Genomic DNA, 21,122 nt, shown 5'->3' with positions numbered 1-21,122 from the left:
TTTTCGGCGCGCAAAATCGACTTTCACAGAGAGGACAATTTGGAATGTGGTTCAAAAATTTGAGCAAACTGGATCTGTAACTAACCTCAAAGTCCCTCAACGTGCCCGTGCAGGTCGGTCAGATTAAAATATTGCCATTGTTCGCGAAAGTGTAGCCGAAGATCCAAACACATCGATTCGTCATCGATCGCAGCAAGTGGGCCTTAGGTATTCAACCACACAGCGAATTTGAAAATCAGACTTGCGTCTACACCCATATAAAGTCCAAATAACTCAGGAGTTGAAACCTCGAGATCGTCAACAGCGCCGCGTGTTTGCAGAATGGATACAAGAACAATTTTTCAACGAAAATCATCTTTAGCGATGAGGCACATTTTCACGTTGGTAGCTTTGTAAACAAACACAATGCTCGTATTTGGGGATTAGAAAATGCAAAAGAGGTTGTTCAAAAAGTGACTGTTTGGTGCGCATTTTGGTGCGGAGAAATAATTGGCAACAGAATGGAGCCACTTGTCACACATTCAGAGAAACGATGCAATTGCTGCGGGGCAAGTTTCCTGGTCCTCACGTAACGGCGATATCAATTGGCCGCCGCGATCATGTGATCTTACTCCTCTAGATTTTTTTTTTGGGTATCTACAAAGCAGAGTGTATAGAAATAAACCAAACACTATTCCAGAGCTGAAACAGGAGATTAGACGCGAAATAGCCGGCATAGAACCTGTATTGTGTCAAAAAGTGATAGGAAATTTCAATAAATGAATTACGTCATGCCCATGAGTCGCGGGGGTCATTTGAATGACATCATCATCATCAGTTGAGAATAAAAATGTTTGTATATTTTTATATTCTTCCGAGTTTTTTTTATTATTTTAATGTGGAAACCATTATTGAATCACCCTTTATATTATGAAGAGAAGACGAAAACCCATACATAAGTCGTAACTTAATTTGCTGAAATTTACGACGTCCACAGTTGCTACATATGCACAGTTTAGTTCGTCACTATTTTTTTTAATTTGAATTCTTTATGCTTGTATTCAATTTTCGAAGGTGGTCAAATGCAGTTTGTACTAAGGGAGTCCGCTAAATAAACGGATTATCTTCGTTTGAAATCCAAGAAATAGTAACCATTTTAATAAATTCATCATCGCGTAATTACCACGAGTTTTCTGCCGGTCCAAAACATCTATCTTTCGAACCGCTTAAGCCCGGCTTACGGAAAACCAAAAATAATCGTCTCTGGATATCTAAAGTATAATTAAAGGAATCTGTAATTTGCACTTTAATTTCCGCCGAACGGGCCTTAAACAAACTAAAAGCAAAGTGGGAACCTGAGCCAAATTGCAGTAACTGGAGACACTTCTTTGTAATTCATGGGATTTCCCGGTGTATTTGTCATTCATTCCGATTTTCTTTTCTAGTCGGTCCTCCTTTTTCCGCTGCGTGGCGGCGCGCATCGTTTCATCCCACTCCTGGCTTTTACCTTATTTAATCTCTCTCTGGTCCATTTGTCTCAATCTCGAGAACAATGTATTATTTAAAGACGCTCCGTTGCGTCGTCCGGTTTACCTCCCGACTATTTGAAATTTTTGTTTGCTCTGATTGCGAAAGAGTTTACGGTTCTAAGACCGCTCCAAACGTTCTCGAGCGACGAAAGAATATCTATTGTTTGCCGATCAATCAGAAAATACGGCTTATGCTAATGTACGGGGTATTCGCGATTTATTCCGAACACTGCTACGTTAATTTTTCAGTTGCGTCTCTCTACGTATGGGTTACGTTCAGGAATAAACCAGGCGTCCCAGTAAGGTACGGTTATAGGGAAACGGACCGTCCTAAAAATTTAAAATAGTATATTATTCAACAAGTGTGGTAAACAACAATTGAGTCCATATTTTCTTTGGCACGAGTGGAGCGAGTATAGTATTGCATACTATACTTTTTCTACGAGAGTTAGCTTTTGCCAGTATCAGTTTTGGTTAGTTTTTATCTGGGACTTGATGCCATTCATTACGATCTTTTAACAATTTGTGTCAAGACTGGTTCCTACAACTCCCTTTTCTCTAATTTCTTGCTGAAATGTAAAATACTCTCCAGCTTGTGCAACATTGTAGTACCGTAGCCCTTCAGTAAAGGGCTCGTTTCAATCGCCCACATGTTTGCACAAAGTGGTTTGTACAAACAACAAGACTAAACTTGTTTAAGTCGATGTATGTACTTTTAATGCTCAAACATTTTAGCACAATTAATTATTTTACAGAGTTTGACGCTTTTTTAGCGTTTAGTTGCGTATTTTTACAGCAATATTACAGAAATGGAAAGAAAATATGAATATTGACAAAGACGGGGAACTACAATGCGACAATGCTCATAGCCCATATTAATTCAATACAAGAATTACGGAATGAATCCGAAGATTTTCGCAACTATTTGGGGATGAAATGGTTAAAAAAAAGCTGTAATGATACGTGCAATTAGTCAAGTTTTTAACACGAGGTTCTCTGCCTGCTTCCGCATCAAACAAGCACAGTGATGATCTGGACAGCTAGATAAATTCACTTAACTCTCTCTTAACCACTATTTAAGTGACACGTTTAATTAATAAGAGCAAACGAGGCAGAAACCAGAAAACAAGACGTTCCAATAGCGTCAATACGCAGGTGCAGTTTGTTTTGCGCTCCCACACACAAACTAGCACGCCAACCTCATAGTGCCCATTATTGCTCAATAACGTTCCGACTACAAAAAAAAAAACGTCACAGCTATAAAAATGCCTCAAGAAACGGTTTCTACGTAATGAAAATTCAAACTTTTCGCCCGATTGGACGTACAGATGAATGAAAATCCTCATTGATCGTTATTAAACGACTAAAAATTAATAAAACCTTAATAAAGAAAACCGATATTAGAAAAATATGTAGGCATCGCCCGTTCCATTCCCCAAGATGTCAATAACGAGTTTTCGATTTCGGCTTTGCTTTTCCATGCAGTTCCTTTAACTAGCAAATTTAATATCTCTCGTGTCACTTCGGTCCTTTTACCGTTCACTAATGAAAAATTATTTGCGTTTGAAGTTGTTTCGAACGAGTTTTATAAAAATTCCGCGTGATGCGGTCGACTCGGAGTGTCGTTTTGTTGGAACGTCATCCGTTCAAATGGATCTTATGAAAACTGACTGAGGAAGCAGCAGTTATCGATTTAATCGATGTGGAAAATGAATATTTTCTTTAATTTGGAGTTCCCTGAGTTGGGTTATATTTTGAACAGGGTTTATAATTACAATTCGCTACCTTAAAACTGGATAACTCGAAAATTACAATTTTTAGATAACTTGAACAATAATCTAAATATCTAATTACCTTCACGTAGCAACAAGTCGATAACTCGTTTGACTTGTCTATGTTATAATTATTAGAAGTTTTAAAAATACTCATCCCTGAAACGTTGCTTCAGTAAAATTCAAAAACAAGATAACCCAAGTTATTTAGTTAGCAAATTGCCTATATCACTATATCCCTGCATCAGCACATTGATTCTATGCTATATAGGATACAATAAATGTGTTGATTCTGATTGTTCTCTGTTCGTATTCTTAAAGGTATGGTTTTTTTAAATCCCGAAGTATTTACAAACATAGTTTAACAAACTTCACCGTTGATGGACAAGCAAAATGACACTGGCACAGTTCTTTTGACGTGTTCACCTCTGGTTTTAACGCGAGTATTTTTCTGACTTGTGTAAAAAGCTTCAAAATAACTATGCCACTGACATTTTGCACGAACAGAGAACTGTTGCGGACAGAAGAAAGCATGTTAAAAAGGTCACCTTGCTAGGTCTCATTAGAAATGTGAAAAGACGCTTAGACAGCTTTGCCTCTGTTCCATCTCACTATCGTGGATCTGGAACTAAACGCCACTATCTTTGCTCGTCACTAAATATCGCAATTATTATGTTGCAAATATTGTGAAGAAGTAGCGAAATCAAATGTGCCACCCTGCCAGACGATTAGAAAAATATAGTATTTAGTGCAAGAAGGAAAAGAGGCAAACCCTATGTAGTTCATGATATTGGTATTAATAAAATATATGATTATTAAAAACGTGTTGCTGAGAAATTGATTATAAGAAAAACGTCCTAGACGGGCACAACAGTAAACTGGAAAAAAAATCTTCTGGTTGCGTTTTAGTAAATGAAAGCTATTTGTTTAAGGAAACTCATTAGGAAAATCATCGCCAGAACTAACCAGCCATTTTTTTAAAACTTTTATATGAAATACCACTTCCAATATCTGAAACCAAGCATCTAGATTTGACAGCATTATTTTCAATAAAACCTCCAGTACTTAGTGACACCTACAAGTCTTTCTAACAATTGCAAAACTCAAGATAGGTTGTCTAGTATTGTTAAGTAAATGGTCTATTAAAACCTATTTTAGTTTTTTAATACCATGTTCTGGATTTGTATTTCAATCGTTCTTTGTCTCTTTGTTGGAAAATCCGACTTTAGCATAAGGATAAATGCGGTCGCATCACGTCACCAACAGGTACAAAAGAAACTGTAATACGTAAGGATGAAAATACATTCGTTTTACTTCAAAAAAGAAATACCCTTGAATGAAATAATATCGGAAATGAAAAAGAATTTTATCCATAGGTAAAAAAAAATGTGGAAAACTTTGAAGGAAATAAATTTTAGTTACGAAAAAAATTAAAAACAAAAAATCACTTTTAATAAAGGCAGACTTATTTTATTGAAAGTTTGAACATTATTGGTCTATCCAGCTTGTCGAATAAAACAAATTATTCATAATGTTCTTTAAAAGGTCCTAACGTTTCGACAGCATATGCGTTAGTAGGTAGGAAATTGCAAACATCCAGTGAAACGCAAGCACGGGAGTGGATAAAGAGGGTCGTCGGTCCGTTCGTCGAGCCAGGAGCAGCAAAGGCTACATACCGGCATCGTCAATCAGTAATTCTGCTAGTTCGCTGACTGGAAGCTGAAGCCGACCAGTGAACTGGAAGGCCTGCGTTTTCAGATAATGCACGCATCAATTCTCGAACAGTCTCGATAAAAATACATGGGCAGCAATTTATATTTAACGCGGATATGGTTCAAAATTAAAATGCCAAAGTAATAGATCAAGAGAGAGGAATTTATTTATCGTCTACTAAGGGCAGTGCCATTTAAGCTATTGAATGTTTATTTGGTTTTTATCAATGGCTTTCCTCACTACCGCATAAAAAGAATAACTGGGACAACCATTAAAGTAAATATTCTAGTCGAAACTTTTTCAGAAGAGTTCCCATTCTGAAATAGAAGCCATGCCATGTGCCATAAGGTTTGAAATCCCAAATCATCGTTGTTGTTTTGTTTTTTCCAATTTATTTGAACGTGTCAAAAAAAACAAACATTTCATTAATGTGATTGTAGACAGGATGACCGTAAGTTAGTGGGTAGTTAGTTTTTTATTTGTTAATTTTCATTTCAGTAAGTCTTATTTTAATTCCTTATTTTATAGCTAATCCACATTTGCATTATTCCTAATTCATAGTCGGGATTTTGTTATAATATTTTGACATGCACGAAGAATCTCGAGCGATTGTTCGTAATTTGATTTGCAGCAATAGATTATAATTTAATGGGTTTAAGTCTGGCGACCCAGCTGGACAATTGGTAAAATAAAATGATCTGTTAGCGTACTACTTATGAAACTTGTTCAAATATTAATGGAAATTCTATGTTAGAAGTTAGTTTGACAACCAAATTCTCAGTACTACAGAAAGATGGGTTGTGATTGTTGAAAACTTTATCCCTTGAAAATGTTGCCTCAACGTGCCAATTTTGTCCAAAATATCTTGTTGCTGGGTAATCCACTGGTAAAATTCTAGACAATTTGGAAGGTATTTGGGTTTTGAATTCTGTACTTTTAAATAATATTAAATAATGTCAAGTTGTATTTGAATATTTAAGAATATTGGTGATATCTGCCTTAATGCGATTTGAAGATTTTCATGAAATCTGTTTAGCTCTCCCTACCAATCATAATTTGCCAATCCCAATCCAAGTCCCTAATTTAAATATAAATCGAAAATAATTCAAAATGTATATCAATATAAAAACGTTTTATAAAATCTCTATTTGTCAATTTTATGGTTGAAATTCGTATTTAAATTGACTGAGGAAAATTAACCTATTGAAATTTTTGAACGTTATTATCTCCAAAACTATTAGGGCGATCGTAAAAACATAAAGTACATTTCGTAATTGGATTTCCCCGAAGAATACAAAAATGGAAAATATACAGGGTGTTTCATTTAAAAGAAGATGATCTGGATTCCGCCAATTGCCAATTGTTTTATATTTTATATTTTTTGAAAGAGTTATTGCTTGGCTAGAAATTTCAATGACATCGGGTATAGCTAAATTAAGGTTATCCAAGCTGACCCAAATTTTGGATTGTAACTTAAAGTAATCCTCATAGTATTATTTTTAAAATTCTGGCAAAAGTAACAGCTACTATCTGCTATTTAGCTGTTAAAGTTAAAGTTAAACTTTGGCTTTGGAAAAAGAACTTATAAGATGAACAATTAATTCAGAAATTCAATCTCAGCTAAAATAAACTAGGACTAATTATCGATGTGCCAAAACAAAGCATATTTTTTGTAACAGTGTTGGAAATAACTGAGTTTAACCAAGAAATCCTGCACTTATTTTGCATGTGATTAATAGTCGATTGAGACAATGAGACAAATTTTGAAAAATAGACTCACACAATCGTTTTCATTAAGGATCATCCCACCCAAGGTTGCCATTCACTGGGTGAAATTATAAGATCCACCAGATTTTCAAAAATTTTTGCAAAATAACACAAGTACATTCACTAACATAACCATTAGAATTGAGAGAGATAGAGAAGGTTGTAGAAAAAAGATTTAGGAGGTTTCAATGACGAAAGGGCTGTCCCATTTGCAAGTAGTGAAGCAGCATTTTATAATGATTCTAAAAGAGAATATTTACAAATCTTCAGGATTCGTCTTGCGTCGGTTGTTGATGGGTTGAACTTGCTAACATTCTTCTTCATCCTAGTAAACAGTACAAATTCTTTTTGGATTTTTGTCGAGCTGGTTCGATAGTGGAATTGAATAAACTACATTGCTACGTCATTTTTCTATTATATAGAAATATGGAACCTCTTAAAGTTAATGATTCCGAAAGCAACTCCGCGTTTGCTACTGAACATTTCAGTACAGATTTAACACTTGTCTAAAAAATCTCTAAACAGCTTCGATGCGTCAAAGACAAAATTCTGTGTGAGACACCACGAGTTTACAGTTTTCACTTCATATGCGGAACTAGAGAAACAGAGCGAAAAATATCAACAGGGTTAATGAAAATGAAAGGATCTAAAGACTATGACGACTCATCAGTAGTTTCCGAACATAATCGTAAAACCGGACATCAATTATTATTAGAACAAACTAAAATTTTCGCATGTAGTCAATTCTTCTACTAATCAAAAATGCAAGAATCCATAGATCTCTAAAAAATCAACCAATCCTCGCCGTCACTGAAGTCTCTACCTGTCACGAATATCTATAATATAATAATAATAATATAATATAATCTATATATATATATATATATATATATATATATATATATATATATATATATATATATATATATATATATATATATATATATATATATATATATATATATATTGTTAAGGGTTGAATAACATTTTTCGATAATTCGATAACTTCATAATTTTTTTGTTTTGGGTTAACTTTTTATTTTTGCGCTCTTTTGTGACCGGTTCGCGAGAACCCCGCGCTGTGTTGTGGTCCTTACCACCCCCAACCCTCAAGAAAATACCCCTAAGAAGACCCGGCCGGGCAGACGACGACGCGGGAAACCATCAAGGTGGGTGATTAACCGTTTCGGGTGTTGTATGTCCTACCGTTTTCTTGCCGCTCTTTCTCGTTTAAATTTTGAGGGTGATTTACAACCACCTTCCCCCAACCCTTTACATATTGGTCCTTCTCCCCAAATCAGAATCAGTCTTTTGGATTTTTATAGTCATTCACAAACTTTAGTAATGTTAAATACATGTTCGCTATCGTGAACAGGTTAGCAAAAAACGTGTAAAGTTTGGAGCGCAAAAAGCGGTTTCATAAAAAGTGTTTACCGTCGTTTCGAATTGCCGCCGTCTTTTTATTTGATTCGTTCTAAGCATATTTTCTGCGTGCTCAAATTCTTCTTCCTTTTAATTTACGTGGGTACTTTGTTTCGAGACTTAGGTGTGCATTTGTTTACAAAACGATTTACAATGTCGGAAATAGATAAATTTATTGCTAAGCGGGATTTAACACTTAGACGCTTTAACGATATATTGTTAGCGGGTCAGAAAGCTCGCGTTGAACCCGATGATGATGAAATTTTATGCAAATTCCAGTGCATGGTGGAGGATTTGCCGAGTTTAGTTAGCACTTTTGAGTCCTTGCAATTGGAAGTAATCTCCTTAGCGGAAAGAGATCGACAGTTTGCGGTTCAAGATCACTTTGATCAGTTGCATTATTCAATTCGATCTATTGCCAAGCGATTATTTGAGAAAGTGGAACCTAAGGCAGGCTCTCCGGTACCATCTGTAGTTGGTCGAGAGTCGCAAAGAAATAGTAATCTCCGACTCCCCCGTATTATCATTCCGAAATTTGATGGCGAATTGAAAAATTGGCCTACATTTTTTGATATGTTTAACACGTTGATCCATAATAATTCTTCCCTTTCAAACATTGAAAAATTTCAATTTTTAGTGTCTTATTTGGAAAAGGATGCTCTCAGTGTCGTGAAGAATTTGCCAATTAAGGATGCCAATTATAGTATAGCTTACAATGCCCTCGTGAAGCGTTATCAAAACGATCGACTGTTGTTAACCGATTATTGGCTGTCGATCTTTCGGGCTCCGACTATGAAGAGTGACTCGGTTGTTGAACTGAGGAGATTGCTTTCAACATTTTCAGAGAATCTTGCAGCTATCGATAAATTCGATATCGACTTGTGGGATTTTACAAAATTCAATTTGCTCTTAGAGAAACTCGACTCGACTCTCAAGACGAGGTTCGAACTCAAATTTTGTGATAAAGATATCCCAACTTTTCAAGATTTATGTGATTTTTTGGAACAGAATTGTAAAGCTTTAGAAAACTCTTTAGTTACCTCAAAAGGTATTACCCCTACCAAGAGGCTTGAGGTTTCGAAGTGAGTTTCAACCGATACACGTAGACCCACATCTATGATAGCGACGTCTACCCCTCCGAGTGCTGATGTGAGTTGCACCAGTAAGTGTTTATACTGCCCTATGGACTACCATCCTCTGACAGAGTGTGATTCCTTCCTATCTCTTGAGCCCCCTCAAAGGCATGTGTTCATCAACCAACATCGTTTGTGCTTTAATTGCTTCGCGCGATCCCATGGTGTTGGAAGATGCCCCTCCAAGATTAATTGTCGTGTATGTGGCAAGCGCCACCATACTTTAGTGCATTTTGAAAATGCTACTACCCCCTGCCCGTCGAATGAAGCTCCCCCTGCTTCCGGCAACCAGGTCCCTACCCTTGGCTGATCCTCACTTCTGTGAACCCAACGAAATAGACGTGCTTTTAGGGGCAGAGGTTTACGGAGATATTTGTTTGCCTGGATTTAGAAAGGGACAGAACGGCGGCCCATGCGCTTTTCGGACCATCTTTGGATGGGTTGTCCTAGGAAAAGTGAATTCTTTAGAACCACCTTCTCCCTTTAGTTTTTGTACCACTGTGAGTACTGCTGTTGATGTTTCTTTGAAGAGATTTTGGGAACTTGAGTCCGTCCCTTCAAAGACCTTTATGTCTCCTGAAGACAAATTGTGTGAGGAGGTCTTTCTCTCTACCCATTCCCGTGCCCCTTCAGGTAGATACGTCGTATCCTTACCCTTTAAGGATAAACACCCTTCACTTGGTGAATCTTACCCTCAAGCCCTTAGGCGATTCCAGTTGTTAGAGGCGCGTTTGGCCAAGAACCCAACTTTGCGATTAGCCTACAACGAGTTCTTGAGAGATTATTGGGAACAAGGTCACATGGCACTCGTTAGCGACCTGCCCCCCTCTCCCCTACTACTACATTCCTCATCACGCCGTCTGGAAGCCACATAGCGAACCCCTTAAATTGCGTGTTGTGTTTGATGCTTCAGCCAAAACTTCCAACGGACGGTCTCTGAACGATCTTCTATTTACGGGTTCCAAGCTCCAACCCGACATTGGAGCCATTTTGCTCATCTTTCGACTGTACTGTGTGGTTTTCACCACCGATATTCGTCAGATGTATCGTCAAATCCTAGTGAGTGACGCCGACCACCTCTTCCAGCGGATTCTGTGGCGTTTTGATCCCCGCGAAGCAGTGCGAGAGTACGTCTTGTCAACGGTGGTCTATGGACTAAGTTGTAGCCCATACCTGGCTATTCGCGTGTTGCGTCAGCTTGCTAGGGACGAAGGAGCGCGTTACCCGTTAGCAGCCCGTCTCCTAGATTGCCAAACCTACATCGACGACATTATCGGAGGAACAGACTCGTTGGAGGAAGCCCGTGACTTGAGGGATCAATTAGTATCGCTGCTAAAGCTGGGTGGTTTCGAGTTGCGCAAATGGGCGAGCAACTCCCCCGAGTTATTGAGTTCACTCCCCGCTTCACATCATCAACCCGTTTCCCTATGCGGAGACGACAATCCCAGTTTAAAGGTGTTGGGATTGCAGTGGTGTCCCTTACGGGATGTGTTCTCCTACCGCATCCAAGTAACGGATAGGACGTGCACAAAAAGGAATATTTTGTCGCAAGTAGCCCAAATATACGATCCCCTAGGTTTTTTATCCCCGGTCGTGTTGACTGCCAAAATTCTCCTACAGAGGCTTTGGTCCCAAGGCGTCGATTGGGATGCACCTCCCCCCCGCGACATATTCGAAGATTGGAGTTCGTTTTCGTCTCAGCTGGACAGTCTTTCTGGGCTGACAATCCCTCGTCGGGTACTGCCTAGCAATGGCGTCCAGGTGGAGACGCACGGATTTTGTGACGCTTCGGAGCGCGGATACGGTGCAGCCGTGTATCTGCGAAGCGTCAGAGAGGGCCATATCTCTGTCACCCTTCTGTGTGCAAAGAATCGGGTAGCGCCTTTGAAGCGAGTGTCGATCCCCCGTCTGGAGTTGTGCTCAGCGTTGCTGCTCGCCCAACTCGTAGATTTCGTCCGATCCACTATAGCCTCTGAGTTGACTATCACGAGAGTATTCGCCTGGAGTGACTCCAAAATTGCGTTGTCTTGGATAAAGTCCTCCCCCCACAGATGGAAAACTTTTGTGGCCAATCGCGTGTCCCTCATTCAGGACATCATTTCCCCCAGTTCCTGGCATCACGTCGCCGGTTCATCCAACCCTGCTGATTGCGCATCCCGAGGGCTTTTCCCCGAGAAAATATTAATCCACCCCTCTTGGTTCTGTGGTCCCCCTTGGTTGCGTCTTCCGGTGGAAGAGTGGCCCACCTCCGACTTCACCTCCGGAGATGATCTGGAACTGGAACGTAAACCAGTGTTGACTTTAGTTGACGCGCTTGGAGAACTGTTAACCCGTTTCTCGTCGTTACGAAAAATTGAGAGGATCCTGGCTTATTGTTGTAGGTTTCTAAATAATTGTCGTACCCCCGTTCCCAAGCGAGCGCTTGATAATTTGTCTTTTGCGGACAGGTACCACGCCCGCACGTTGCTGACAGGATACGTCCAACGTGAGGTGTTCGCTGGTTTGCTGAAGTGTCTTCGAAACGGTAAACTGTGCGCCAAACCTTTACGCTCCCTAGCGCCCTTTATCGACGAGCACGGTCTCATTCGAGTCGGTGGCAGACTCCGAGGTTCTGCGTTGTCTTTCGACGCAAAACATCCTCTTCTACTACCTCGAGACCATCGCTTTACCGAACTCGTGATCGAAAAGTTCCATAAGGAAAATTGCCACCCGGGCCCCCAATCATTGTTGTACCAGATTTCACAACAATTCTGGATTTTGTCCGCCCGCAGAGCAATTCGTCACACCCTATCGCAGTGTTACCGATGCTTCCGTGTCCAACCTTCTTGTGTACAGCCATTCATGGCTGATTTACCCCCCGTTCGTGTATCGCAGGTCAAGCCATTCGCGCATACCGGTGTCGATTTCGCCGGTCCAATTTCCATTACCCTGGCGCGAAGGCGCGGCGCTAAGACTCAGAAGGCTTACATTTGCCTATTCGTTTGCATGGCTACCAAAGCCATCCATTTGGAATTGGCTTCTGAACTCAGCTCAGACGCATTCTTGGCCGCTTTTCGGCGCTTTGTCGCTCGCCGCGGGCGTTGCACTGACATGTATAGTGATCAGGGTAGAAATTTTGTCGGTGCTAACCGGTTGTTGGTACAGTATTGCCAGCAGTCCGCCGACCAGTGTGAGGTGCGCTGGCACTTCAACCCACCCTCCAGTCCTCACTTTGGAGGTCTTTGGGAGGCCGGCGTCAAGTCGGTAAAGACCCATTTGTTTCGTGTGATAGGCGCTCAAATCCTGACTTTCGAGGAAATGTCGACAGTGTTAACTCAGGTGGAATCCATACTGAATTCCCGCCCATTATGTAGTTTGAGTTCCAACCCAAACGATTTGCATAGCCTTACTCCTGGGCATTTTCTGACCCTGGAGCCCCTATCTGCCCCTCCCGACGACCCTTTAGCTAATCTGAACACTAACAGACTCACTCGTTGGCAGCTCGTGCAGCAGTTGCATCAGCACTTCTGGGACAGATGGCATCGGGAATACCTCCACCAGCTGCAGCAACGGCACAAGTGGAACACCACGACTAACCCCCCGAAAGTTGGTCAGTTGGTTTTAATTAAAGACGAGAACCTCCCCCCGTTAAAGTGGCTTCTGGGCCGCATCACGCGCTTGTACCCCAGTTCCGACAAGGAAATTCGCGTTGTGCAAGTGCACACGGCCAAAGGCACTTTCGATCGACCTTTGGTCAAATTATCTTTTGTCCCTAACTGTTAACCTGTTCAAGGGGCAACCGTGTATATAGTATAGGATAAGTTTATGGGAAAAATTGGGTATTTTTGGGAGGCCGGAATGTTAAGGGTTGAATAACATTTTTCGGTAACTTCATAATTTTTTTGTTTTGGGTTAACTTTTTATTTTCGCGCTGTGTATACAACACCCCCACCATACCCAACCTTGGTTAAGCCGCGCGAAAAGACAGACTTGCGTGAGCGTCCGTAGTGCGAACCACGAAAAAACAAGCTCTCTTTTGTGACCGGTTCGCGAGAACCCCGCGCTGTGTTGTGGTCCTTACCACCCCCAACCCTCAAGAAAATACCCCTAAGAAGACCCGGCCGGGCAGACGACGACGCGGGAAACCATCAAGGTGGGTGATTAACCGTTTCGGGTGTTGTATGTCCTACCGTTTTCTTGCCGCTCTTTCTCGTTTAAATTTTGAGGGTGATTTACAACCACCTTCCCCCAACCCTTTACATATATATATATATATATATATATATATATATATATATATATATATATATATATATATATATATATATATATATATATATATATATATATATATATATATATATATATATATATATATATATATATATATATATATATATATATATATATATATATATATATATATATATATATGATGACACTATACTCCGGGATATCATCCGTTCGCTCGTTGAACTCCGACTGGAATCCTGCATCCGACTGGAATCCTGCAGACGTTTCGCCAAAATCTCACTTGGCATCTTCAATGCTCGCGCTCCGAAAACACTTCGAACACTGGGTGTTTTCGGAGCGCGAGCATTGAAGATGCCAAGTGAGATTTTGGCGAAACTTCTGCAGGATTCCAGTCGGAGTTCAACGATTGAACGGATGATATCCCGGAGTATAGTGTCATCACATTTTTCCATCCGTGAATCAATACGTGAGAATATATATATATATATATATATATATATATATATATATATATATATATATATATATATATATATATATATGTATATTGCTTTACTTTCTTGATGACGCTTTGCATCTCTCTGAGTTCCCATTTTTGCAACAAGTAGGTAATGGTCACTGCTTATTTCGAACCCCCGCTTTACTGCAACATCATTTATTTTACCTCTGTTTTTTCTTCCCACTGGTATGTAATCTATAATTGACCGCTCGTTTCTTCTAGGCTGTTCTCTTGTGAAGTTATGGATATCTTTATGCCCAAAAACTAATACACAGAAAAATTTTATGCAATATATTAGACAATTTAAATACGTGCTATAAGCTACAATTAAAATCTAGGGGACTAGTCGGTAAGTAAAGTGACATATGTAAGTTAAGTTTCCCACAAAAATGTGACATATCGTTCGCATGAACTTTAGTGGTTTTTACAGTTTTTAAATATTAATATCTTGCCAAGACCAATTGTACGATTTTCAAATTTCCATGTCTCATCAGTACAAACAAAACAAAATTGAAGTTTAGGGCTTGGTTTTTCTTGCCTATACGATCTTAAAAATTTAATCCTCTGTAGATGATTTTTTTTCCAATTACTGTCTTTTTCTTTAAATATACTTCTTAACGATAAATTGTGTTTGTTCCGTTCTTTATATGACATATCTAATAATAAATCCTTCTCTGTCTAACATATACAGCTAAAAAAGGCAACAATAGCAAAACCGATCGGAACGATAAACGAATAGGTTTAATGGCAACTAGTAGGTACGAAATGTAGTAATCGGATAATCTGTTATTATTTTTAATTTGTTAAATTGTGACATTTGGTAAATTTGTTAAGTAACTCGTCCACTGGGCTCCGCTCGTGCCAAATAAACTCGCGAGTCAAATGCCGTGTACCGCACTTGTTGCATAATATACCATTTCCATATCCGTTAAATATACTAAAGAAAAAAATAAGTATATGTATCGGTAAATAAAATAAACTTTTAAATTCCAAACAACAAATATTACTAATAATAATAATACATATAATAATATATTCAATCGTTTAGAAATAGGTATAAAACTGTTTTTTTTCAATCTCATGATACTTTCTCAGTTTTGACTAGTACATTAAAATAAAGGTTTGGGCCGCATACGTAACAACAAACCAGAGTGCGGCGGTCGAGCCGAACGCGAAAATGTTTTTGCCGGGGTAATTTTTGAGCCTCACGCGGCGGCGAGGGCAAAAATGGGGAGAGTGTATTTTCGGATTGGGCGGACCGGTCGTTTCAGATTTCCAAGATCAATTACACGAACCGTTTGTTTGTTTTGCCATTACCTAATGAATTCTATAGCAGCCGCCTACCGGGAGAGGTGGATTCCGATAACTCTCCTTTCCGAGTTTTCCTCGGCAATATTCCTCTTTTGTTTGCTTGTTGTTGCCCCGTTGTTCGTCGTCGCAAAAACGAAACATTTATTTTTAAAATCAATAAAGAGCCGGATCGCTTGTTTTAGAAACGCGATTGTTTGTTTTTGGCGATGATTTAAAAAATAAATCGAGACAAGACCTTGCCGCTGCTCGCGAATTCGGAGACGGAGTTTTTCGAAAGAGGGCAGCGAACCGAAGATTTTTCACAGTTCCGTTACTTCCCGACCGCGAATCAGTCGCTATACTTCACCGAAAATGGGCTAATGCGAATCAATACTAGACAAAAATAAATTTGAAACCGATTCTGAGCCTTCTATGAAACCTAAAGGAAAGTGTATGCCTGTTCTTTTGGTTTTTGCCATAGGTGATTTCGTCGACAACAAATTTCCCATAGCTCTTTTTTTAACATCTTATTCTAAAATTGTTTGTGATTAATAGGAACCCAATGATGTCATCTTCTTTCCAACAAGGCATGGGAATTTTTTGCGATCTTCTTGATTCGTAGTTGGCATTATCCATACCATGGAAGAATGAGAGCATTTCATTTCATTTCATTTACTAGCCTGTTACAAACATAAAAGATGTATACAATCAGTCATGGCAATGAAATATAACATGGAATAATATTTTTGCAATATGCACATAAAGCATAATTCATAAAACATAGCACATTAAGCGCTCTGTGGCCATCTGGACATACATTAAAGCTGAACGAAGATTATCACAGAAACTCATCACTGAAAGCGAAAAGTGTAAGGAGGTGCATTCATCGAACTAGTTAGTGATATTTTGAAAAAAGATAAACTCATCCAAGCTGTAAAATTATTGTTTATTAAAAAATATTTGACTAATTTTTTGAAGCTCTTTATTGTTTTGTCTCGGGCTTAAGTATATTAAAAAATGGATGTAGTAGTAAATTGAACCTAGCTTCCTAGCATTAAGAAAGAAGAAATCAGTTCTGAGGTTGTTAGTATTCCGTGTTTTGTAGGGGTCAACATGTAAAAGACCTGGTTGATTCTCGTAAGCGTAAACTAGACACTTAAGCGCTTGACATTGTAAGAATTTTAAGATCCGAAAGTTTAGATCTAACATCCTCTCTGTATTTGAGGTTTGTGATTACTCTAATTGCCTTACGTTGTAGGCCAAAGACTGGGCTACGTATTAGAAAAATGTTACTTGAGATTTTTTAGCCACTTGTTCTGTGTGGTGACACCAATTTTGCTTAGGGTCTAAATGAATTCCCAAGAATTTTGCACTTGGTCCATTATTTACTCTTTTCCCTTTGTTAAGGGTTAAGCTTTTTTTTGTAAACCCATCCTTCGATATTGTTAATTCATAGTTATCTTCAGGCAAGTGCTTCGGAAAGATTTTTTAAGTTTTATTTATTAAGAAAGTAGTGTCGTCCGCAGACAACGCCAGCCAACCATTCAAAAGAGCTTCAGGAAGGTCGTTGATATATATGAGAAAGAGAGTAGGTCCCATACTGAGCCCTGCACTACCCCTCTCACAGCTAATATACTCTAGGTTTTATTGTTATAAACAACCTATTGTTCCCTCTCAGTTGGAAATGAACCAACTAGGCTTCGAACCAAGTAGGCTTCATGATTGTCTGTAGTTCGTTTTGATTGACATAGTTCCATATATTTTCACTTGTCAGCCACACAAGAAAATGAACAAGAATCAGTTAATTAATTATTTTAAATAGATTTTATGGTCGCCACGTCTTAATAATTCGTCTGTGGACATGCACTTATGGACAGCGTTAAAACTGCGTTCAATTCGCAGCGCCGCGCAAGAAATGCCAACGCGATATTTCATTCGACCAAACGCTAATAGCTGTTCTCTAGCGCCGACGAAAGGGAAGATAGATATTAATGAAACGGGGTGTGGCACGCCGTTGTTGTTTTTTAATTACGTAATATAAAAGCGGTAGTCAAACAAATTTGTGCACCCCGTCAGTATGATAAAGCAAGTTAATAGTAATTTGCAGTGACAACCTTCCTGAATAATAAATGATTAATTACCGTTGTTTGCTTTCCAAGAAATTGCACTGCTTGTTTACAGTTATCCTTGCCCTCAAATTGCGGATGCCCGACGATACGTTACACGAAAAATTTAAAAACATTATTGCGCTTGCCACTTTTGTCACGGTTAGGCATGTAAATATCAAGTATGTTAAACTCCGTTCAACAATGATATATATAGACTGATAAAATACGAAGTGTCCGTAGGTCAGGCCTGTACAGCTATTTTTAATTTTCCATGTGTTTATATAAAGTAAATAGGTACTAAAGGTATAAGCTTATCATTAAGGAATCATTTGAGTGCCTGCTAAGTAAAGAGTAAAAAAAAAAAGTCTTACTGAAACAAATATTTAGTAGAAAATTCTGGTAGGTACTTACAGGTTTAAATATAACCACGATGTCAGCATCCCTACAAAATTCATTAAAATCTGGTTTGATGAAACTCAATAACTTATCTGTATGAAACTTTGATGAATGAAGAATACACGCATTGGTAGCAAATATGGATTTGTTATGGTGACTTACTATCTTCTGTTACGTATTTTCTTATACTTTTCATATGCTTAGATGTTGGATTTGTTAACATATGTTCTATGTTGATAGGTCCTGGTGTTTTTCTTAATTCGTGATATAATTCTTGTCTTTCTCTCATAGCGCAATCTAATATGACATGGTTCAAGTCTCCAGTTTCATATGCACTGTCGCAGTTAGGTGGTGCCTTCATTCCGATTTTATTAAGGATATACAGCAATGGTTTGTTCGCATTCTTATTATCGCGGTGATAGCGCTTTGTCTTTATATGGTATGTTAACAAACTATGCCATTTTTTGTGGAGTTGGCTGGATTCTCTAATAGTACTACTTACCTTTGTTTTGCAGCCAGTTGTGGTACATGTTTAACCATTCGTTCAACAGATCGTTTTTTATGTGAATTATGAATCGAGAAATCGTTTTGTTCTAATCTACCTTCGTAGTCTGTCGGCTATATCGTTGCTCTCTATTCCCGTATGTCCACACTAGCCTGATATCGCACTTATTCCTATTGGATATAATTTCACGACGTATGTTTAACGTTATGTAATCACCGAAAATACCATTTATTTGAAGTGTTTGATAGACTTTTTACTGCTTCCCTTATAGCGAATATTTCTGCTCAGCAGATCGGTGTATAATTGAAGCTTGCTCGATATGTTTGTTGTGTGATGCTTGCAAAATATTCCTAATCCACAAGAGTTGACCTCCAGTTTCACTGATGCATGGATGCAGTTACAGTATCTATCTGCGAAAAAAAAATTGAAGTCTTGCGTCAAATAGTTTTTTATTGACAGCATTTTAAAGAAGATTGCTTTCGAAAAATTGTCAGTGAGTGCGCCAAGATCGTAGCAAATAGCGCGAATCACCTTTTTATTTTAAAAAGAAGGCGCTTCGCGGATTCTTGTCCTAGAGGGACGCAATGTTTTGCTATCGTGCTCCTGCGGACCACTATGGAACTTTCGCAAAATCGATGTAATTTGCTTGTGACTGCACCCTGTATAAAGTGTCCTTCACATCTCGTCGAACTTCAAAGTTACGACACACTTCGCTAAATATTAAAATTTGTACTGGTAATTGCAATTTAAAATTATATTTTTTCAAATATCTTGCGACCCCTGCATTATAGACGAAACCTTAAACTCTCTCTCGACACAGTTTACGATACTGTTCATATCAAATTATCACATCTTAAAAAGTTTTTCATGTATCGCCAATAATTCACCCACAAAATTTCTAGGATCTATTAGAATTTTTTCCCACAAACGACGTACCCTGTATATAATTCCAACAATGCTCGAAATAGAGGATATAGCCCTGGATCTCCTTAGTTTCCTGGTATCCGAATTTTTCCAATGGAGTAAATGGTTTTCAAAAAACTAATTGTATTCTGAAACCAGGCAATACGTGGTAATATTAAATGACGTCATCGCGTCTAGATTGAGGGCGAGAAATAGTGATTTTCATTTGGATTATTTCAAATATCTCGAACAGCGTATGTGATAGACGAAACCCGTAAATACAAAAATTGTACCCCTTGATACGGCCTATAATACTGTTTGAATTGATTAGGTATTGATTGTACGAATTTTGATTTACGGTTAATAATTTACTCTCTAAAAGAACAATTTTCAGGGTCTTTTAGATTTTTGTCTATAACTAAAGCACCTTGTACATAATGGAAAAAATGCGTAAAACAAAAGTTATAGCGCCGGGCCTTCCACGTATTACGGATGTAAAATTCTTCCGAATGGATGAATGGATTTGGAGGAAAAAAAAATTCAAAAATTAAAAAAAATACTTCGCGTTATTTTATTGCTCCCAATTTAAAGAGTCTAAATGCGGGTCCAGACTTCTACTTCTCTCCCAAGTCTGAAGTCGGTAGCTGTAAATTTGGAGTACTTATTATGTTTTTTAATATTGCACGGAATATCGCCTGTACAATACTTAAAAACAAAAGTTTAAGCTGTCTATATGGGCTATATCGTCATTTAAAAGAAACTGACATCTAAAACACAGATTTGAAATTATTGCCAATTTTCAATAATAGGGGGACCCATTTTTCAGTTTTTTTTTTTAATTTGCGGTGCACCCTGTAGATTGTTGAAAAATTGTCGCGAATAAAAGTTTACAGAGCCCTATCTTCTGCTTCTTCTGGTTCAAGAATTTTTTTGGTCTCGTAAACAGTTTTTGAAAAATGATGTTTTTTGTAGACCTTTGCAAAACTAAAAGACGAGAAAGGAGAACGGAGAACGGACAAACAGACAAAAAAAATTTTTTTTCGATGGTGATCATTTCTGTACCAACGGCGATCCCGTAGGACTTACCGTTACCGAGATATAAAATTTTTAGAAGAGCGCAGATACTTTCGAAAAGTTCGATTTCATCGATTTTCTAAAGTAGCAAGACTTGTCCGAAAAAATGTTGCAAATAACGCAAATTGAATATAGAGCAGTCATGCAGTTTTTGACAAAAGAAGGGTGAGCACCTAAAATTACTAAAGAAAGGTTGAATGGTGTGTACTGCCAAAGTTCTTCTTCGTATTCTGTAGTGAAAGAATGGGCAAACCGTTTTCGAATGGGGTGGGAGTCCCTTGAAGATGATTCAAGAACTGGTCGACCAGTGGAGGTCATAACGGAAGATATTGTTGCGATTGTGGAAGAGGTGGTATTGAATGATCGACGTTTAAAGGTCAAGGAAACCTCAGAAATTATGAAGCTTTCTGATATAAGTGTTCGTCGAATTCTGCATGATCATTTAGGTATGCATAACGTTAATGTAAGATGGGTTCTTAAAAACCTTTCGGCTATTCAAAAACAACGCCGTGTCGAATGTACGCGGACTTTTTTGATAGAAACTATTGCGACGGGAGATGAAATTATGGTTCTCTATTATGACCCTCTATCGAAAAAAGAATCAATGGAGTGGCGTCGTAAGGGTGAATCACTTCACACTTCACACAAGAAAATTCAGAGTCTGCCAGTCAACAAAAAAGGTGATGGCAACGATCTTTTGGGATTGTGAAGGAATTCTTTTGATAGATTTTAAAGAAACTAATACCACTGTCAATGGTAAATATTACGCCACATTATTACATAAATTGAGAGACTGTAT

General features: G+C 38.4%; 1 protein-coding gene across 1 annotated transcript; it reads left to right on the top strand.

Annotated features, from left to right (window-relative positions):
* Positions 1-9,554: 9,554 nt before the first annotated feature.
* Positions 9,555-13,077, top strand: LOC132695675 (uncharacterized). Its single transcript, XM_060660123.1, has 3 exons — positions 9,555-9,906; positions 9,949-10,173; positions 10,229-13,077. The coding sequence occupies exons 1-3, from the start codon at positions 9,555-9,557 to the stop codon at positions 13,075-13,077; spliced, it is 3,426 nt and encodes a 1,141-aa protein (XP_060516106.1).
* The last annotated feature ends 8,045 nt before the right edge of the window (positions 13,078-21,122 follow it).

The sequence above is a fragment of the Cylas formicarius genome, unplaced genomic scaffold (genome assembly GCF_029955315.1).
Source record: "Cylas formicarius isolate icCylForm1 unplaced genomic scaffold, icCylForm1.1 PGA_scaffold_10__41_contigs__length_53128322, whole genome shotgun sequence".
Classification (NCBI taxonomy): domain Eukaryota; kingdom Metazoa; phylum Arthropoda; class Insecta; order Coleoptera; family Brentidae; genus Cylas; species Cylas formicarius.
Note: the sequence above shows the minus strand (reverse complement) of the source record. Positions and strands in the feature narration are given on the sequence as shown.

Coding starts and splice junctions, on each gene's coding strand:
- LOC132695675 (XM_060660123.1), top strand. CDS start 9,555: ATGCTACTACCCCCTGCCCGTCGAATGAAGCTCCCCCTGCTTCCGGCA. Junction 9,907..9,948: donor GTCTCCTGAAGACAAATTGT/GTGAGGAGGTCT, acceptor GTGCCCCTTCAG/GTAGATACGTCGTATCCTTA. Junction 10,174..10,228: donor ACTACATTCCTCATCACGCC/GTCTGGAAGCCA, acceptor TTGATGCTTCAG/CCAAAACTTCCAACGGACGG.